General features: G+C 44.2%; 1 protein-coding gene across 5 annotated transcripts in view; it reads left to right on the top strand.

The window, feature by feature from the left end:
* rasal2 (RAS protein activator like 2) overlaps positions 1-22,500 on the top strand; it is a 55,676-nt gene that overhangs the window by 28,101 nt on the left and 5,075 nt on the right. For 4 of the 5 annotated variants that reach the window (XM_068726077.1, XM_068726075.1, XM_068726074.1 and 1 more), the window contains 12 exons: positions 3,266-3,375; positions 7,070-7,182; positions 12,872-13,025; positions 14,485-14,583; positions 14,853-15,407; positions 15,849-15,993; positions 17,199-17,343; positions 18,395-18,634; positions 19,222-19,423; positions 20,601-20,800; positions 21,111-22,032; positions 22,200-22,355. In XM_068726077.1, the coding sequence (XP_068582178.1) occupies positions 3,266-3,375; positions 7,070-7,182; positions 12,872-13,025; positions 14,485-14,583; positions 14,853-15,407; positions 15,849-15,993; positions 17,199-17,343; positions 18,395-18,634; positions 19,222-19,423; positions 20,601-20,800; positions 21,111-22,032; positions 22,200-22,355 (3,041 nt within the window). The remainder of the gene's footprint in view (positions 1-3,265; positions 3,376-7,069; positions 7,183-12,871; positions 13,026-14,484; positions 14,584-14,852; positions 15,408-15,848; positions 15,994-17,198; positions 17,344-18,394; positions 18,635-19,221; positions 19,424-20,600; positions 20,801-21,110; positions 22,033-22,199; positions 22,356-22,500) is intronic. The other variant, XM_068726076.1, reaches the window with a different exon arrangement.

Raw genomic sequence — 22,500 nt, 5'->3', positions numbered from 1 at the left:
CTCAAAACTTTGAAGAAGAAGAAGAAGAAGAAGCAGCAGATGATGTCCGGCCGCGTTCGGGAACCATCATCACTGCTTCTTCTCCGTTTGGGGGGGGGGGGGGGGTTAGCGGTTAGCGGTTAGCATTACCAGGGAGAGGGGGGGGGGGGGGTGCATGAAAGTTTGTCCCGGCTTCCGTTGCAGCGCTGCATGCATCGAGGCATCGCTGCTGCAACTCGATCCAGCACTCTGCTGCTGCATGCTGCGTTCACTGTGGCTCCGTTAAAGTCAGCTTTCATTTTGTTATTGTTGTCTTCATGCCATTTAAACATGACCTCCATGTGGTCTGTACATCCGTGTGTCGACTGTGACGATAACGCCCTTATTTAGCATTTAAAAAGCAGAGTGTGAACATGTAATAACATAGTTTATAACACACTATAATGCCGTTATTAGCAGATATTGTAGGACAATCTTTAAGTGTTTATTAATGTGCCGTATTTGTCCACGATTAAAAGTGAAGATAGTTTATATTTTTACAGCAAAAGTTCATCTATACTACTACATTTCACAGTAGGTAATAAACCATCTATTACATGTGTATGTACTGATTATACGTGATAAAAAGGGAGGACTTTATTTAAAAGTGTGCAAACCATTTTTGATTGTGAAATCAAAATTCTTGTTATTTTTATGGTATTTAAACATGATTAATGTAGGAGTGTCTGATAGTTCATGAATCTCATGTTTGAGGTTCAAACCGCCGAGGTGTCGGTCCGTCTCTTAACACCGTCTGACTTCCTGTCCGTGGCTCATTGGTTCCTACTGACGAAGTAACCCTTCATCAAACAAACAGGAGCAAACACAGACTGTGTTGTTGGGGACTAGCTTCAGCGGTGGAAGAATCCAGATTTGGTGCTCTAGTGAGCGTTGATAGGTGGGAGCTATTCAGATGATGATGGTGATGATGATGGAGACGAAGGCTCATTGATGTGTTTGAATGGATATTTTTTAGTTAGTTTGAGTCTCAAACATGGAGATTTAAACCAGTGGTTTGACCGGAGCTCTTTTAGGTCCTCACCAGTGGTTTAATGTTTAAAACACATTTTATGGACATTCTGATTATTTATTTTGCTAAATTTGGACGAAAACTCCCTGAAAACACGCCGACACAAGCTAAAACACAGTAATACACACATAGTATTATATATATATATATATATATATATATATATATATATATATATATATATATACATATATACTGTATGTGTGTGTGTGTGTGTGTGTAGACGTCGGCGGTGGGGGTGTAGGAGTTATTCCAGCTTCCTGTCTGTGGGACTCGTAGGGTGGTTCAAGAGCTGGTTCAAGAGCCCCCTGAAGGCCTCCAGAGAGACAGTCTCAGACAACATGTCTGATGAGTGAGCTGCAGAGGAAGTGAGAGAACTCTATATTTAGCTTTGAAAAAATCAATGATCTGGATGTGAGCCAGCTCTGAGGACGTGACCTTCTTATTTGAACTGGAACCAGAACGAGGTCACCGAGCTGGAGACGAGACGACTATTACTACTGTAACCAGAGAGACAGACGGACTTATTACTACTGTAACCAGAGAGACAGACAGACTTATTACTACTGTAACAAGAGAGACAGACGGACTTATTACTACTGTAACCAGAGAGACAGATGGACTTATTACTACTGTAACAAGAGAGACAGACGGACTTATTACTACTGTAACCAGGAGACAGATGGACTTATTACTACTGTAACAAGAGAGACAGACGGACTTATTACTACTGTAACCAGAGAGACAGATGGACTTATTACTACTGTAACAAGAGAGACAGACGGACTTATTACTACTGTAACCAGAGAGACAGATGGACTTATTACTACTGTAACCAGAGAGACAGACGGACTTATTACTACTGTAACCAGGAGAGACAGACGGACTTATTACTACTGTAACAAGAGAGACAGACGGACTTATTACTACTGTAACCAGAGAGACAGACGGACTTATTACTACTGTAACCAGAGAGACAGATGGACTTATTACTACTGTAACCAGAGAGACAAACAGACTTATTACTACTGTAACCAGAGAGACAGACGGACTTATTACTACTGTAACAAAGAGACAGACGGACTTATTACTACTGTAACCAGAGAGACAGACGGACTTATTACTACTGTAACCAGAGAGACAGATGGGACTTATTACTACTGTAACCAGAGAGACAAACAGACTTATTACTACTGTAACCAGAGAGACGAGACAGACTTATTATTACTGTAACCAGAGAGACAGACGGACTTATTACTACTATAACCAGAGAGACAGACGGACAGAAGGACAGACAGACGGACAGACGGATAGAAGGACAGACAGACAGACGAATAGAAGGACAGACAGACAGACGGATAGAAGGACAGACAGACGGACGGATAGAAGGACAGACAGACGGACAGACAGAAGGACAGACAGCTGCTTTTCAGGTTTAATGAACTGAGTCAAATAGTTTGATTGTAGTTTCTGTTTTTTATTGTGGTGATAAAGAATGAAAGTCAGATTCATTGCTGCTGTCAGAAGTTGAAGTTCAGGATATCTGGAGTTAGTTCTGTTGTGACTAGCCCGTATCACGATGCGTCTGTTGAAGTATGACGTTAGAAACAAATTCAATAAAACCTCAGTTTTTACGCTCGCTTGAGCTAAAAATATTATGGAAACGCTTTTGACGAATAAATTGTGATGCAGCGTCACATGACTGATCAGCTGTGTTTATACTGTCATGAAACATGAAAGAACAACAACAACCTCTCTGTCTATTGTTCCTCTACTTCTTCTTCCACTCTCTTTTTACGGGTAGATTGTCGTCTAGAGCTCCAACTTCTGACCAAACTACCGGTTTAGACGTTTGAAACGAAACACGACTTCATTTGTGTTCATGTGAGGTGGACGCTAGCGCCAGCTAGCCACGGTAGCTCGCTAGTCTAGCTCGTCGCTCCCAGTTAGCAGGCTGGTTAGCTCCAGGTCGCTAACAGGACGGTCGACTGTTTAAACTGGAGCAGAGTTACAGAATGTAATGAACACCAAGTCCGTTCTTATGTTGTTGTCAGATCATTTCACCTGTGCACTTCCTACTCTTATTTTGAAAAGATTCCATTAGACACCAGGGATCCAATAAAAATGTAAAAGTCCATAAATGTCGTCACCTTGTCCTCCATCCGTCGGATGATAATGATGCTGATGCTAGCGCTCCGTGTCTCTTTGTTTCTGCAGAAGTGTCTTCGGAGCGATCCCCGAGGAGGAGGAGCATCTCCGGTCTGGGGAGCTCAGAGAAGAGCGGCGTCGCTGCCGACAATCCAAACTCGTCGCCTTTTAAAGTGCCGGTGAGTTCGACGTCGTACGACGTCTTTGATGTTCAACATGTTACCAAACTGGAACGGGGAGAGTATGGTGTTTGATACGCCGAGGACGGAGGTTATGAAGCACGAGTGTCTTTGCATCATGAAGCCACGATCATCTTTTTACTTCTCCCTAGTTTAATTAAACACAGTGGCTCGTTAAAGGCCTCTCATGTACACATTTTTATATTATGATGTATAATATATTTTATTTTATATTATCGTGAAAACATCTCCTAATAACTACTGGATTTATTCAAGTTCATCACCAAAACTACATTTTACAGATTCCATGTGAACACATCATGATAACGTTATAATCTACCTTCAGCCAGTCCTCATGTTCACTGAGCAGAGCCTGAAGGCATCATAATGTAACTGAAGTGAACCTCCATTGATTAGCCGTTAGCGGTGCTGCTAACGTTACTAGCTCTCCTCTTGATTAGTTGTTAACAATAAAACATGATCAGAGATCAGAGACCAGAAACACATGTTCTACTGAATACTGATAATATTTTAAATGTAGTCAAGTCATTTCTTTATTCATTGTCCGCTTCAACACATCTCATTCACAGTACTCCATGCTCACTGATGCTCAATATTAAGTGTCCTAAGTGAGAGCGTCTTTCTGCTTGTTTAATTTTGGTTCGTCTTCATCACGAATCCGTCCCTCGTCATCGTTCATGTTGGTAACACAACGTCGCTCAGGTAGCGAATCGGAGCGTTTTCGTCTGAAGTATTTTTAGTTCCCCCCGTCACACTTCACAGCGTGTCTTCATACGGTAGATAACAGGCAGAGAGATGCATGCTGGGAGACGGTGCAACCCAGAGGTCAGAGGTGAAGCAGTGAGGGGATCAGGAATAAACACGTCCACGTGGATCAATAGCAGTGATCAGGTGTGTGTGAAGGGTTCAGACGCATTGATGTGAGTGTGTGTGTCGGGGGGGGGGGTGTTTGAGGATATTAATATCTCAGGAAACGAGGCCGCTCACTTCCTCTGGTCTGCACGGAGCTTTTTATCGTCATGCAGGATCTGATTGGTGGAGATCAGAGTCTGATCTGGTGTGTGTGAGTGTGTGTGTGTGTGTGTGTGTGTGTGTGTGTGTGTGTGGTCGTGTTCGTCCATCAGATAAAATGATCAGCTGACTCAGAGCGATGACTCATGCTGTGGTCCATGAAGTAAATGTTCCGTTAGTTTTCATCATTAATTGATCTGATAAATGTTTCTGATTGATCCATAAAACAAGCAGCAGCCCCACCAAACATTTAACGTTTCATGACCTCAAGTTAGAGAACATAGAAACTTAAGAAATGACCTGAACGATTAATGGAATATTAAAATCAATTTTATTTTCTGTTGTTCGGTCTATAAAAGGGTTAAAAATGTTTTCTCCTCAATTTAAAGGAGAACTGCTAAATGATCAAACTGATCAATCGATTATAAAAATAGTTATGATTAATTTGATCTGATCATTAAACAGCAACACTTTCCCTCACAGTCTGCTACCGGTGACAGATTTTGTGACACCGTCTCATGGCACGTTGTGTAATAGTCGTGAAATACTCGTGACATAGTCGTGAAATACTCGTGACATAGTCGTGAAATACTCATGACATAGTCCTGAAATAGTTGTGGAATAGTCGTGACACCGTCTCACGGCACGTCGTGAAATAGTCGTGACATAGTCGTGGAATACTCGTGACATAGTCGTGAAATACTCATGACATAGTCCTGAAATAGTTGTGGAATAGTCGTGACACCGTCTCACGGCACGTCGTGAAATAGTCGTGACATAGTCGTGGAATAGTCGTGAAATACTCAAGACACCGTCTCACGGCACGTCGTGAAATAGTCGTGAAATAGTTGTGAAATAGTCGTGACAGTCGTGGAATAGTCGTGAAATACTCAAGACACCGTCTCACGGCACGTCGTGAAATAGTCGTGAAATAGTCGTGGCAATAGTTGTGAAATACTCGTGACATAGTCGTGAAATAGTCGTGACATAGTCGTGAAATACTCATGACAGTCGTGAAATAGTTGTGGAATAGTCGTGACACCGTCTCACGGCACGTCGTGAAATAGTCGTGACATAGTCGTGAAATAGTCGTGACATAGTTGTGGAATAGTCGTGAAATACTCAAGACACCATCTCACGGCACGTCGTGAAATAGTCGTGACATAGTCGTGGCAATAGTTGTGAAATACTCGTGACATAGTCGTGAAATAGTCGTGACATAGTCGTGAAATACTCATGACATAGTCGTGAAACAGTTGTGGAATAGTCGTGACACCGTCTCACGGCACGTCGTGAAATAGTCGTGACATAGTTGTGACATAGTCGTGACATAGTCGTGACATAGTTGTGACATAGTCGTGGAATAGTCGTGAAATACTCAAGACACCGTCTCACGGCACGTCGTGAAATAGTCGTGACATAGTCGTGAAATAGTTGTGGAATAGTCGTGACACCGTCTCACGGCACGTCGTGAAATAGTCGTGACATAGTCGTGACATAGTCGTGACATAGTCGTGAAATACTCAAGACACCGTCTCACGGCACGTCGTGAAATAGTCGTGACATAGTCGTGGCAATAGTTGTGAAATACTCGTGACATAGTCGTGAAATAGTCGTGACATAGTCGTGAAATACTCATGACATAGTCGTGAAATAGTTGTGGAATAGTCGTGACACTGTCTCACGGCACGTCGTGAAATAGTCGTGACAGTCGTGAAATAGTCGTGACATAGTCGTGGAATAGTCGTGAAATACTCAAGACACCGTCTCACGGCACGTCGTGAAATAGTCGTGAAATAGTTGTGGAATAGTCGTGACACCGTCTCACGGCACGTCGTGAAATAGTCGTGACATAGTCGTGACATAGTCGTGAAATAGTCGTGACATAGTCGTGGAATAGTTGTAAAATACTCAAGACACCGTCTCACGTCACGTCGTGAAATAGTCGTGACATAGTCGTGGCAATAGTTGTGAAATACTCGTGACATAGTTATGACATAGTTGTGAAATAGTCGTGACAGTCGTGAAATACTCGTGACATAGTTGTGAAATAGTCGTGGCAATAGTTGTGAAGTAGTCGTGAAATACTCGCGACATAGTCGTGAAATACTCGTGACAGTCGTGAAATACTCGTGACATAGTTGTGAAATACTCGTGACAGTCGTGAAATACTCGTGACATAGTTGTGAAATACTCGTGACAGTCGTGAAATACTCGTGACATAGTTGTGAAATAGTCGTGACATAGTCGTGGAATAGTTGTGACATAGTTGTGAACAGACAGACAGACAAATGAATCTATTTTATTGTAACTCTCAGTCATCTCTCTTTCTCTGTAACAACTCACCCATCAGCCCCCTGTACAGATAGCTGATGGGTGAGTTGTTACTGTGTCTCCTGGATGTCCTGTAACGTCCCTCGGCTTCTTCATCACTAAAATGTTTTCAACATGCATCTTATTTTTCCCGTTAAACTCCCAGTTGGAGCTACTTTTAGCCTGAAATTCTGTTTTGATTAGAGAATGGTTGACCACTTCCTGTTTACTTCACATCAGCTATATTTCTGTGAAGTTCACTGGATGTTTGTTGGTCTCCAGAAGATGTCCAGTATCAGACCCTCCAGTGTAACCGATGGTGTCCTCTGTCCTCTGTGTGACCCCTCAGGGTTTCTTCAGTAAGCGTCTCAAAGGGTCCATCAAGAGGACCAAGAGTCAAACCAAACTGGACAGAAACACCAGCTTCAAGCTGCCGGCTCTGCGGCCGGCTGACGCCGACAGGTAACCTCTCTTCTTCTTCTTCTTCTTCAGGTGATGTCATGTGATGAGGTGCAGACAACAGCCAATCAGAGACAGCACTGTCTGTCTGTCAGTGTCTTCTTTCTTCTTCCTATTCTTCTTCTTCTCTCACCTCTCTTCCTCTTCTTCTCTCTCCTCTCTTCTTCGTCTTCTTCTTCTTACTTCTCATCTTTTTCTTCTTTTACCTCTTCCTGCTCCTCCTCCTCCATTAGCCCTCCCAGTCTTCCCAGCAGTAACTGCTCTGGTTTTACTGGCAGGCCGTCTCTCTCTCTCTCTCTCTCTCTCTCTCTCTCTCTCTCTCTCTCTCTCTCTCTCTCTCTCTCTCTCTCTCTATTAGACGACTACTGATTTGGCTTTTTGTTATGTTTATGGGTGAATAATGGTAATCGGGTTACTTGCATTACCACTAAAGCACAATATGAACTGAAATGACAGGCGGTGACACATTATGACATCACTTCATTTCTTTTTTTAAATCTTTAAATTATTTTTTCACAGAACAGAACAATTAAACCGACACAATAGTGTAAATGAATAGGAAAAATACAAATGGAAAAGAATAAATAGATAAACAAATAAACATAAAAAATGGAAAAGAAAAGAAAAAATAAATAGATTAATTAATTAATTTAAAAAAGATAAAAATGGAAAAAAATAGATAAATAAAGAAGTAGCGGAAATAAATAAAATAAATGCAAAATAGAACATTAAATAGATAAATAAAGAAATAAGAAAAATAACAAATGAATAAATGAATACATAACATTATTACATAATCTTGAGGTTACATCATTTTAATCTGTTATTGTTTCAGTACATATTGTTCTTTTTTATTTCTGGGGCAAATTTGTGATTTTGGTCGATACAAAATAAAATAAATTAAAACTATTTTATGGTTCAGCTTAATACATGAAATACCTTAAAGAAAGTCCCGTTAAACAAACTTTTACATTCTCGATGCCAGAAAAACATCACAAAATCATTATTAGAATATTATATTACTCTAATTTTCTATAAGAGAACGTTACCATTAAAATCAATAACATCATCATGAACGATGAACCGCTGTACAGAGTTTAGAGTGTGTGTGGCTTTATAGTCGACAGAATGTCAGCCAGCTGGACAGCAGGATAATGCCACACACACACACACACACACACACACACACACACACACACTCAGCCTTCCTCTCCTCAGTCAGCTCTGAGCTCTAACTGCTGATGGACGGTTCGTCTTCTCTCCTCCGGAGAGCTCGAAGAGCTCAGCTCTCTAAAACTCTGAGGTTCAGGTAGGACTGAGTATGTGTGTGTGTGTGTGTGTGTGTGTGTGTGTGTGTGTGTGTGTGTGTGTGTGTGTGTGTGTGTGTGTGTGAGAGAGAGAGAGAGAGAGAGAGAGAGAGAGAGAGAGAGAGAGAGAGAGAGAGAGAGAGAGAGAGAGAGAGAGAGAGAGAGATCTCTGCATATTAATATATTATATGATCATCCTGTAAACAATTGAATTCACCCAAATATATATATATATATATATATATGTATATGTATATATATATTTTAAACAAATTGATCATCTTTCTAAAAGATCTTAAGATAAACGGTGCTGATAGTAAATGTATCCGTTATTTTGAAGTTATTTAGATTTGATCAGTGTTTGTGTCAGAGAATTATTACAAACTGTCAGTGAACAGCTTCCACACTAGAGACGAGTATCGTTATGGTTTTATTGATATCAGGACTCTTATCGGTTGTTTTTGATTATTTTGTGAGAAAACAAGACATTTAATGAAGAAAATAAATCATGTTTCTTTATTATTCTTGTAGGTAAACAAATAGCAGCAACACCAGAAGTTCTAATATCTATAAAATATATTCTTAGCTAAACAAATTAAAGATGATTAAAACTGTTACCAGAATCCAAATGTCTAAAATTTTCATTTGGAAGAAAATAATTACAGATATCTAAAACTGATTGAAGTCTTTTTCTGTAAGAAGTGGACGTAGTTTTGTCCGTCGCCATCTTGTTTTTTATCAACCACTGAACAGGAAGTGACCATATCTGGACTGAGGAGGAGTGATGTAGAGACCTGTCAATCAGCGTGTAGCCCCGCCCCTAAATCACCCCCTGCTTTATGGTGTGTTTGACTCTAAATGGAGCATAATGTACTAAATGAACATCATGCTGTATTGAAGAAGACTGTAAACTAGAGATTGAGACCATAAACTCATGTTTACAATGTTTACTGAGGGAATAAATCAAGAGAGAAGTAGAGTCATTTTAGACTAGACTTCTATACGACCAGAGGAGTCGCCCCCTGCTGGACACTAGAGAGAATGCAGCTTTAACACATGAAGCTCTGAAGAACTGGAGGTTCACTTTTCTGTAAAAGGACCCATTGTTTGATTTTAAGAAGTGAATATTAATGTGATCAGCTGTCAGCAGACATTCATGTGTGACATCCAATAATAATCATCATTTTAATGATAATACGTAGAGTTTTGTGTCAGTTTGTTAGGGACAAAGTATGTAGCTAAAAATATAAAGAAGCAGAGTGTGTGTGTGTGTGTGTGTGTGTGTGTGTGTGTGTGTGTGTGTGTGTGTGTGTGTGTGTGTGTGTGTGTGTGGTCAGTTAGTGCTTCCTCCTCTGACAGCAGGGGATCAGGTTTCCATCATAATGCAGGAGACCAGCCCTTCCTGTGTGTGTGTGTGTGTGTGTGTGTGTGTGTGTGTGTGTGTGTGTGTGTGTGTGTGTGTGTGTTTTACAGGAAGATTTTCCTGCTCTGAGGTCACATGATGAGGTTTGAACAAACTCCACCTTTTAACTGAAGGATTAAAAACACTGCTGCTATTCTCATCCTGATGAAACATGAGGTCAGAGAAATCAGAGTCAATCGTTAACCATCACAGTGTAAATAAAGTTTTAACGATAACCATCAGAGTGTAAATTAAATATAACGTTACCATCATAGTGTAAATAAAGTTTTACCGTTAACCATCACAGTGTAAATAAAGTTTTAACGATAACCATCAGAGTGTAAATTAAATATAACGTTACCATCACAGTGTAAATAAAGTTTAACATTAACCATCACAGTGTAAATAAAGTTTTACCGTTAACATCACAGTGTAAATAAAGTTTTACCGTTAACCATCACAGTGTAAATAAAGTTTTAACGTTAACATCACAGTGTAAATAAAGTTTTACCGTTAACATCACAGTGTAAATAAAGTTTAACGTTAACATCACAGTGTAAATAAAGTTTTACCGTTAACCATCACAGTGTAAATAAAGTTTTACCGTTAACATCACAGTATAAATAAAGTTTTACTGTTAACCATCACAGTGTAAATAAAGTTTTACCGTTAACATCACAGTGTAAATAAAGTTTAACGTTAACATCACAGTGTAAATAAAGTTTAACTGTTAACCATCATAGTGTAAATAAAGTTTTAACGTTAACATCACTGTGTAAATAAAGTTTTAGCGTTAACATCACTGTGTAAATAAAGTTTTAACGTTAACATCACTGTGTAAATAAAGTTTTAGCGTTAACATCACTGTGTAAATAAAGTTTTAGCGTTAAGGTGCATTATAACGTTATCGTGATGTGTTCACATGTAATCTGTAAAATGTAGTTCTGGTGATGAACTTGAATGAATCCAGTAGTTTGAAGGAGATGTTTTCATGTTAATATAAAATAGATATTAGAGATGAATGATGATGTTTAACTTCATAACACGAGCTCTAAACACATTATTACAAAGACAAAAAAACACTATAAATTACTGTAACAAAGTAAAAGTATAACATTTAGTATTTTTGATGCTTTACTGACTTCAGAACATTTGAAATGATTTTTGGGACGTTTTAATTTTCCTTCACTCAGAGTAGAGCTTGAACGCATCATCATCATGTAACTGAAGTGAACCTCCGTTCTAGAGCAGTAATACTGAACTAAAGTACCAGTACCTCAGAGCTGTACTTACTGCAAGTACTTAAGTACAGCTTTAAGTACAACTGTACTTAAGTCACTTGAGTAAATGTGCTTAGTTACTTTCCACCTCTGGATCTGTATTTACAGTTACCACGGAAACAAGTCTGACGTTGACATCAGTGTTGATCTCAACACACTAATCCAGGATTACGTAACTCACCCGACACACACACACACACACACACACCCACACACACACACACACACACACACACACACACACACATTGATCTCCTAAAGAATAAATAAACAGTGTAGTCAGATTGTGAACTACGATGTAATGATCCTCTGTTTGTAAAAGTACATAAGTACTGTGAACAAAGGAAGTTTAAATACAGTGAATGTACACTAATTCAGAGACGAGATGTTCCTCAACGTTTCCTCCTGGAGAACGAGAGAACCAATCACACAGCAGTTTGAACCTGAATCTAGTTTACAGTTCAACATTTATTATATTATTTATATATTTATATATTTAATATGAACACAGACGAAACAAAGACACATTTCATCTTCCTTCATCCAGCCTTCTTCTTCTCCTTCTTCTTGTTCTTCTTCTCCTTCTTGTTCTTGTTCTTCTTTTTCTTCTTCTGTTAAATTTAATGTAGATCTTTACCTCCATCTGTTCAGGTTATCTCAGTAATTTACGAGGAGCTCTGTGAAAGAGGCTTTAGAGGCTGTTGTTGTCGTGGTGTGTTATCATTGTTGTTGTGGTTGTGGTTGTGGTTGTCGTTGTGTGTTGTCGTTGTGGTTGTGTGTTGTGGTTGTGTGTTGTCGTTGTGTGTTGTCATTGTGTGTTGTAGTTGTGTGTTGTGGTTGTGGTTGTGTGTTGTCGTTGTGGTTGTGGTTGTGTGTTGTCGTTGTGTGTTGTCATTGTGTGTTGTAGTTGTGTGTTGTGGTTGTCGTTGTGGTTGTTGTTGTGTGTTGTCGTTGTGGTTGTCGTTGTGTGTTGTCGTTGTGTGTTGTCGTTGTGGTTGTCGTTGTGTGTTGTCGTTGTGTGTTGTCGTTGTGTGTTGTCGTTGTGTGTTGTCGTTGTGGTTGTTGTTGTGTGTTGTCGTTGTGTGTTGTCGTTGTGTGTTGTCGTTGTGTGTTGTCGTTGTGTGTTGTCGTTGTGGTTGTCGTTGTGTGTTGTCGTTATGTGTTGTCGTTGTGTGTTGTCGTTGTGCGTCTCCGTGTTGCATAACGACAATAAACAACCCTTGAATCCTTTTGTGCGTGACTTTATTCTGAAAATCCTCCACTTCCTCTGCTGCTGATGTCTCCTCCTCCCCTGAGAGTCTGTAGTTAAACACCTGCCTTGCTCCTCGCCGCTCCGCTGCCTAGCGCCCGTTCGCTAAGGGAGAGGCTGTTGTCATGGAAACGCTCACAGAGGAGGAGGGGGGGGTAGGGGAGGGTAGCGATTGGTCCCGTCCCAGGACGGGGTTTTTGTTTACCGCCTACCGGACTACAGGAGAGCTTCACAGAGGAGACGGAGAGGAGCTGATGCTGCTTGGAGGGTCGAGGTGGGAGGAAAGGGGGGCGTAAAAGGGGGGAGTCGAGGAGGAGGAGGAGGAGGGATGCTCTGGGGCTCTCCCCTCACCTGGCTCTGTGGTTGTTTCTCGTAGGTATTCCCGCAGTCGGCTGTGGTGACGAGCGTCTTTTCTTCCAGCCGTTGACGTTCGTCCATTGTCTTTGTCTCCCAGGTCTCGCGGTCTCCCCAAGCTGAGGGAGTCGACCTCTCACGAGTCTCTGCTGAGCCCCGGCAGCGCGGTGGAGGCTCTGGACCTCAGCATGGAGGAGGACGTGTTCATCAAGCCGCTGCACAGCAGCATCCTGGGGCAGGAGTTCTGCTTCGAGGTGAGGACGACGGAAACATATACATATATATATATATATATATATATATATATATATATTTATATTAATATTGTTACTGTTATTCATCACATGTATGCTCAGACTTTCAGGGGATGTATTGACATTAACTATGTTTTATAATAAGTTTATCATGACCTGAAACTAAGAGTCTTCTTCACTGAGTCCTCCATGTTTCTACAGGAGCCCAGAACGGACTAACTAATATACTCCCTCGAGAGAGAGACTGAATGTTACTGAACGTTACCTGAACGTTACCTGAACGTTACTGAACGTTATCTGAGCGTTACCTGAGCGTTACCTGAGCGTTACCTGAGCGCTACCTGAACGTTACCTGAACGTTACTGAACGTTACCTGAATGTTACTGAATGTTACCTGAGCGTTACCTGAGCGTTACCTGAGCGTTACCTGAACGTTACCTGAACGTTACCTGAACGTTACCTGAACGTTTCCTGAACGTTTCCTGGACGTTACCTGAACGTTACCTGAACGTTACTGAACGTTACTGAACGTTACCTGAGCGTTACCTGAATGTTACTGGACGTTACCTGAATGTTACTGAACGTTACCTGAATGTTACCTGAGCATTACCTGAACGTTACCTGAGCGTTACCTGAGCGTTACCTGAGCGTTACCTGAACGTTACCTGAACGTTACTGAATGTTACCTGAATGTTACTGAACGTTACCTGAGCGTTACCTGAGCGTTACCTGAACGTTACCTGAGCCTTACCTGAACGTTACCTGAACGTTTCCTGAACGTTACTGAACGTTACCTGAACGTTATTGAACGTTACCTGAACGTTACCTCTCTACACGTTTGTTTGTTATTAAGGTCCAGTGTTTGTCAAGTTACTGAGGAAGTTTGAATACGTTACTTTTTAATTGTTACTCCTTTAAAAAGTAACATTACTTAATACTAGAGATCAGATCAGCACCAAAGAAAAAAGTTAGCAAATCAACGATCACATTTTTCTGCCACCAAAACTTATAACCATATTGTTGTTTGATTACATCAGCTGGTCTACAAGGATCCAGAATATTATTATTTTAACCATCGTCCCAAAAATCATTTGAACTCTCTGAAGTCAGTAAACCATCAAAAATACTAAATGTTGTACTTTTACTTTGTTAGTAATTTATAGTGTTTTTTTTCTCCATAAAAACACACAATTCTAATGATAATGAAATAAAATATTTGTTTTTATTGATGAAAACATGAACACAAAAAGATGTATAATAATGTTGTTAGAGCTCGTGTTATGAAGTTAAACAGATCATAGTTCATCTCTACGTGAAAACATCTCCTTCAAACTAATGGATTCATTCAAGTTCATCACCAAAACTACATTTTACATGATGTACTTTGGCTAAACAATGGCCGCGATATCAAATGTCTTCTTTATATTTTGACACACGTCCTCTCTGTCTCACCTGTCAGGTGACGTACTCGGGAGGCAGCAAGTGTTTCAGCTGCACTTCGTCCTCAGAGAGAGACAAGTGGATGGAGAACCTGAGGAGAACCATCCAGCCCAACAAGGTGAGACACAAGAGCCCAAACCACCTCACAGGCTTCTGCTAGACATCCTGAAGGACTGAAAGAGGTCCAACGAGTCCTCCACCTCTGGAACATCTGTTAGCTCCTGATGTTCACTTTGACATATTTAGACACACATATGAAACTAATAAAGGTATAAACCGTAACTTTAGATGAAGTGTGTATAAACACATTGAGGTGGAGCTGCTGCAGAATAAAAGGGAGTTCTTCTTCACGTGCTTTGAACTGACGTGGTCTTTGTGTGTTTCCAGGATAACTGTCGTCGGGCGGAGAACCTGCTGCGTCTGTGGATCATCGAGGCCAAAGACCTGCCGCCCAAGAAGAAGTACTTCTGCGAGCTGTGCCTGGACGACGTCCTGTACGCCCGGACCACCAGCAAGACCCGGCACGACAGCCTGTTCTGGGGCGAGCACTTCGACTTCTCCGGCCTGCCGGCCACGCGCAGCGTCACCGTGCACATCTACCGTGACCTGGACAAGAAGAAGAAGAAGGACAAGAACAACTACGTGGGTCTGGTGAACATCCCGGTGTCCGGCGTGACGGGCCGGCAGTTCGTGGAGAAGTGGTACCCGGTCAGCACGCCCACCGCCGCCAAGGCCAAAGGAGGGGGGCCGTCGATCCGCATCAAGTCCCGCTTCCAGACCATCTCCATCCTGCCCATGGAGCAGTACAAGGAGTTCGCCGAGTTCGTCACCAACAACTACGCCATGCTGTGCTCGGTGCTGGAGCCCGTCATCAGCGTCAAGAACAAGGAGGAGATGGCCTCCGCTCTGGTCCACATCCTGCAGAGCACCGGGAGGGCGAAGGTAAGGGTCCACGCCGGCCAATCAGGAAGCTGCTTCATCTTCAGCTCTCTCTCTGGTGTCTGTGCGGTAAATATGAAGCCGCAGTTAGCTTAGCTTAGCATGAAGACAGACCTTCACGTTTACCGTTCAGACACAAGAGTGCTGCCATGTTCTCATCTAACTCTCAGCAAGAAAGCCAATGAGCTGTTTATTCAAATATATAATTTGATGCATGGTTATGGCCAAAGGTATGTGGACACCCGCGGCTTCACCCAAAGCTTAGAGTAGTTAAGAGAGACAGCTACAGATATTCAGAGATCACTTTATTCATATTTGAATTCACAAAGGAGAAAGGAACCACCAGGTCCTGCTCTCATGTCTCAGTGTAAGAGTCTCTAGATGTATTCAGGAGGAAGAGTTGCTGCTTCACCTCATCGTCCGCTCTTCCTCCCGCTCCTTCAGGACTTCCTGACGGACCTGGTGATGTCGGAGGTGGACCGCTGTGCCGACCACGACGTCCTGATCTTCAGGGAGAACACGCTGGCCACTAAAGCCATCGAGGAGTATCTGAAGCTGGTGGGACAGAAATACCTCCACGACGCACTCGGTGAGTCTCAGCACACCGAAGCTCATTAGCAACCAGGAGACAACCTCCGGTTCTTTAAGGAGAAGCTAAAGCTTCATGTGTTAAAGCTGCATTCTCTCTAGTGTCCACCAGGGGGCGACTCCTCTGGTTGTATAGAAGTCTAGTCTAAAATGACTCTACTTCTCTCTTGATTTATTCCCTCAGGAAACATTGTAAACATGAGTTTATGGTCTCAATCTCTAGTTTACAGTCATTTAGTACATTATGCACCATTTAGAGTCAAACACACCATAAAGAGGGGATGATTTAGGGGCGGGGCTACACAGTGATTGACAGGTCTCTACCAGAGACGTATACAACGTCTAAGTCATCATACAATCATTAAGCGTTGCTGCTTCTATCATAATTCTATCAAGAATACTCAACTTTCTTTCACCTTTGGAGAAGATGAAACTCTTCTTGTAAATGATGAAAGGATTATTTATAATATTGACATTATTGCACGCAGGGTTTAATGAGGTATTTACAACTAGAATAAAGTAAAAATAGAAACTATAAAAGAGCGTGAGGAGTTTTATGTTATTTAGTCATTGGTTTCATAGAATACGTGACCCTTCAGAGACTCATCAAACATGATGTGATGTTTTATTTTGAAGATATTTTGCGGTGTGTCAGCTTCATGGAGTTGATCCTGAATTAGATTAAAAGTCTCTGAGTCGTTGTGTTTATGGAGGGCTGAGCGCTAAAATTAGACTTTTCCTCTGCTGCCTCATCTTCATCTTCATCCTCCTCCTCGGAGTCATTTCAGAGACGCAACAAAAAGCAGATCTGAAATAGTTCCGAAAGTTTTCCTGACTGTGACGGAAGGAGAAGAAACCTGTCACAGACCCAGGAGACCTGCTGTCATCGCAAACACTTCAGCTTCATGACTCTATTTTTAGCCAGAGCTCAAAAAAACTAAGTATTAATATATTTATTTTTAGGTCCGCAGCTGAAGATGTATAATAACTTCCTGCTGTGTGTGTTTGGTAACATGAGTCCTCTGTTGAGGTATTTTATTGTGACAGTTCAACTAAATATTCACTCGGGCTTCATGTTGATGAACTCTGTGTGTGTGTGTGTGTGTGTGTGTGTGTGTGTGTGTGTGTGTGTGTGTGTGTGTGTGTGTGTGTGTGTGTGTGTGTGTGTGTGTGTGTGTGTGTGTGTGTGTGTGTGTGTGTCACCAGGTGAGTTCATCAAAGCTCTCTATGAGTCGGATGAGAACTGTGAGGTCGATCCCAGTCGATGCTCCAGCGGTGAACTGGCTGAACACCAGAGCAACCTGAAGATGTGCTGCGAGCTGGCTTTCTGCAAGATCATCAACTCCTACTGGTACACCTGTAGTCCTAGTACACATGCACACCTGTAGTCCTAGTACACATGCACACCTGTAGTCCTAATACACATGCACACCTGTAGTCCTAGTACACATGCACACCTGTAGTCCTAGTACACATGCACACCTGTAGTCCTAGTACACGTTCACACCTGTAGTCCTAGTACACGTTCACACCTGTAGTCCTAGTACACGTTCACACCTGTAGTCCTAGTACACGTTCACACCTGTAGTCCTAGTACACGTTCACACCTGTAGTCCTAGTACACATGCACACCTGTAGTCCTAGTACACATGCACACCTGTAGTCCTAGTACACATGCACACCTGTAGTCCTACTACACGTTCACACCTGTAGTCCTAGTACACGTTCACACCTGTAGTCCTAGTACACGTTCACACCTGTAGTCCTAGTACACATGCACACCTGTAGTCCTAGTACTTGTTCGCACCTGTAGTCCTAGTACACGTTCACACCTGTAGTCCTAGTACACGTTCACACCTGTCGTCCTAGTACACATGCACACCTGTAGTCCTAGTACTTGTTCACACCTGTAGTCCTAGTACTTGTTCACACCTGTAGTCCTAGTACACATGCACACCTGTAGTCCTAGTACTTGTTCACACCTGTAGTCCTAGTACACGTTCACACCTGTAGTCCTAGTACACGTTCACACCTGTAGTCCTAGTACACGTTCACACCTGTAGTCCTAGTGCACGTTCACACCTGTAGTCCCAGTACACGTTCAGACCTGTAGTCCCAGTACACGTTCACACTTGTAGTCCTAGTACACGTTCACACCTGTAGTCCTAGTACACGTGCACACCTGTAGTCCTAGTACACGTTCACACTTGTAGTCCTAGTACACGTTTACACCTGTAGTCCCAGTACACGTTCACACTTGTAGTCCTAGTACACATGCACACCTGTAGTCCTAGTACACATGCACACTTGTAGTCCTAGTACACGTGCACACCTGTAGTCCGAGTACACGTTCACACTTGTAGTCCTAGTACACGTTTACACCTGACTTCCTGTCTCCACAGTGTGTTTCCTCGGGAGCTGAAGGAAGTGTTTGCGTCGTGGAAGCAGCAGTGCGTCGCCCGCGGCCACCAGCAGGACATCAGCAAGCGTCTGATCAGCGCCTCGCTGTTCCTGCGCTTCCTGTGTCCCGCCATCATGTCGCCGTCGCTCTTCAACCTGATGCAGGAATATCCCGACGACCGGACGTCCCGGACTCTCACGCTCATCGCTAAAGTCATCCAGAACCTCGCCAACTTCACCAAGTGAGTGTCTGCGGGTCAACAGCAGCAAGAGGGTTCAGGGAGGTGGCCTACAGCTCTGCTACCCAAACCCAGCATCAGGTTTTACTACTATGGCATTGCGATTTATTACCTATTATCATTCGCAAATATTGTCAACATCTGTTTTATCTAATAATATAATATATATGTATATTGAGACACAGCACTAGATCTAACCAGATGACTTCATAAAACAGGAGATGATGGGATTCATCTGGAGATCCTCTTAATCCAGAATCCATTTGATCAAGTTTCAGGATTATTGTCGTTGAACATAACAGCGGACTGAGTAGATGTTGTTTTCAGGTAAGATCACATGCTAGTGTGATCTAATCCTCCAGGACATGTGTCCTCTCAGGAAGATCTAACAGATTCTATCTGTCCCTCACTCTTACCGTAATGTTCACGTGTGTCAGATGTTTCAAATGAATCCACGAGGCCTAACATGTTGCATGAGCACGAGTAGCGAACAGTCAGCTTCCTGTTTGTTTTTGAGTCCTCAAGGTGAATTTAATCAAATCTGACAACGTGGAAAGGAGCGTCTGAATATGTCCGCGTGTCGTCCGCAGGTTTGGAAACAAAGAGGAGTACATGGCCTTCATGAACGACTTCCTGGAGCACGAGTGGGCGGGGATGATGCGTTTCCTGTCGGAGATCTCCAACCCGGAGACGCTGTCCAACACGCCGGGCTTCGAGGGCTACATCGACCTCGGCCGCGAGCTGTCCGTCCTGCACGCTCTGCTGTGGGAGGTCGTCTCTCAGCTCGACAAGGTGTGTGTGTGTGTGTGTGTGTGTGTGTGTGTGTGTGTGTGTGTGTGTGTGTGTGTGTGTGTGTGTGTGTGCAGTGATGACTTACACAGGTTTTATTAATATATACGACGTCTCTACGTCGCTCCTTCTCAGTCCTGATATGGTCACTTCCTGTTCACTGGTTGTGTTCTAAGATGGCTTCATAACGTCAGTCCACAAACCAATGAGTGACGTCACAACGACTACGTCTTCTTCTAAACAGACTGTGATCCTGATTGGCAGGTTGCTGCGGTAGAGACCTGTCAATCAGCGTGTAGCCCCCGCCCCTAAAGCATCTTCTGCTTTATGGTCTGTTTGACTCTAAATGGAGCATAATGTACTAAATGAACATCATGCTGTATTGAAGAAGACTGTAAACTAGAGATTGAGACCATAAACTCATGTTTACAATGATGTTTACTGAGGGAATAAATCAAGAGAGAAGTAGAGTCATTTTAGACTAGACTTCTATACAACCAGAGGAGTCGCCCCCTGCTGGACACTAGAGAGAATGCAGCTTTAATTCATGAAGAACAGGAGAACTTTAAAGAACCGGAGGTTCCGTCAAAACATCAATCAGACTGATTAGTGTCCCATAAACAGTCTGTGTGTTAACTGAGTGATCAGTTATTGATCAGTGTGTGTGTGTGTGTGTGTGTGTGTGTGTGTGTGTGTGTGTGTGTATATGTGTGAGATGTAAATATTCGATGATGTAATGAGTTACCCTCAGCAGCAGAGATCACTCCACTTCATCTCACCACATTAACGCTGTGTGGCTGAACTTCACAGCATGGCCTGAAACCCCCCCCCCCCCCCCCCCCCCCCCCCCCCCGCTGTGCTGTGTCTCACCTGTGTCGTCTGTTGGAGCTCAGTCTCAGCATGGCTCTGCAGTGTTGGCTGAGGTTCTGTTCAGTAGAAGCATGTTGTTCTAGTTTGATTTTTTGTTTCCATTAAGTTTCCCTCATGTTTGTTTCCTCCCCCCCTCCTCCCCCTCCTCCTTCTGTTCACTTCCTGTGCGGCCGACTCTCTCTGTTGCCACGGCTCTCCCACCACAATCACCACTGCATCCTGGTGCTTCCATCCAAAAACCATCCACACACACACACACACACACACACACACACACACACACACACACACACACACACGGCGACCCCAGGGTGAAAATTCCTTCCTGCAGGCCACCGTAGCGAAGCTGGGTCCGCTGCCGAGGATTCTGGGAGATATCTCCCGCTGCCTGTCGGCTCCCACGCCCGTCCAGCAGCAGCTGAGACGCTTCCAGGAACACAGCTCGGCCCACAACATCAGCGGCAGCCTGTCGTCAGGGTTACAGCGGATCTTTGAGGACCCCGCCGACAGGTAACCAATCAGAGAAGAGCTTCAGAGTTCCATTCATATCAAGACAGGTGATACGACTTCCTGTTTCTAAAGCGTCTAAAAAGTGTTGGATTAAACTTGTATACTTGTTATTGTGCTTACAATACTGAACTATTAAAATAATGGACAGATTCATGTTTGGGGAAAAAAATAAAAAAAATAGTTTAATCAACCAAAAATTGTGCGGACCCCCTGCAGTACCTCCGTGGACCCCCTATGGGTCGCGGACCCCCTGCTGAAGACCTCTGGTTTACAGTCTTGAAGAGTCTGACTCTCGTGTCACTTCCTGCAGCCGCAGCGACGCCCGCAGCCTTCGCTCTCCGGTGGGCGATCTGATGGAGGGTTTCGCTCGAGGTCAGCGCCCCCTGCTGGCTCAGCAGCACCCCTCCGCCCACACCGGCTTCTCCGACCAGGAGGAGCGAGACCACCTGCTGCCCAACGGACGCAGCATCTCTCTGGTGGACCTGCAGGACGTCCAGAGCCCGCACCACCACGAGGCCCCGCCCCGCCTCAGCAGGGCGGGCTCCCAGGCCTCCGTCGGACACGCCCCCCCGCTCAACTACTCCGACCCGGCGGCGCACCAGACCAGAGCCCCGCCCAGAGACGGGCAGCCGCAGAGCGCGCCGCAGGCGAGGCGTCCGCTGCACCCGTCGCTCAGCCAGCAGCGCGGCCTGCAGCCGCTGTCCTTCCAGAACCCCGTGTACCACCTGAGTAACCCCGCCCACAGCCTGTCCACACGCTCCGCCCACTCGCTGCGCCAGGACTCCTCCTCCGAGAACCTGAGCACCGAGAGCAGCTCGCACAACAGCCGCAGCAACTCCGACGACTTCGGCGGCAGCCAGGCGGGGGTGAAATGTCGCGCGCCGTCCAACAGCAGCCTGGACGAGTCGGGCGGCAGGCGGAGCGCGCGGAGCGAGGAGTGTTCCACGCCGCCGCGCCGCCACGCCCCCCCCGACCTCCCGGTGGCGGTCGCCGTCCCCCGACAGAGCACGACGGCGGGCACCGCCCACATCGTCAAGGTGGAGCAGCAGAGCAGGGGAGGGGGCGGGGCCAGGACGCCGCGCTCCCTCCCTCACGGCGCCTCGCCGCACAGCGGCGGCAGCGGCGACGCGGAGCCCACGCCGACCCCCGGCCCCGCCGGGCGCCAGCAGGCCGCCTGCTCTACGGAGAACGCGACTCCGCCCGCGAGGAGCGCCGCCAAGCAGCCACAGCAGGTACTGCAGAGACGCAGCGGTCCAGAAGCGTGTAACCTCCGGTACCAGTACCAGTCAGTACCCTGAGGCGTGGAGGTGTCACACAGCAAAGGGTTCTTTACAGGTGTTTCTCAGCATGATGGGGAGTATTAGAATACCTCGTGATGATGTCACCGCTGTGCGTTCAGGTGGCGTCTCCGGTGGAGGCGGTGGCCGTGGCGATGTCTCCGGTGGAGAGGACGGCGGCCTGGGTGCTCAACAACGGCCAGTACGAGGAGGAAGAGGAGGAGGAAGGAGAGGAGGGAAAGGAGAGGAGTAAGGAGGAAGAAAAGAACACTGAGAAGGTAAAGATCAGACCGATGAAGAGACTTTAATCACTGAGTGATGCTCTCCTCATATTAAATATATAAATATATATACATACACACAGTATATATATATATATATACTGTGTATATATACTGTGTATGTATATATATATATTTAAAC

This window comes from Cebidichthys violaceus, unplaced genomic scaffold (genome assembly GCF_023349555.1).
Source record: "Cebidichthys violaceus isolate CVI_PGR_0920_01 unplaced genomic scaffold, fCebVio1.0.p SCAF_38, whole genome shotgun sequence".
Classification (NCBI taxonomy): domain Eukaryota; kingdom Metazoa; phylum Chordata; class Actinopteri; order Perciformes; family Stichaeidae; genus Cebidichthys; species Cebidichthys violaceus.
Note: the sequence above shows the minus strand (reverse complement) of the source record. Positions and strands in the feature narration are given on the sequence as shown.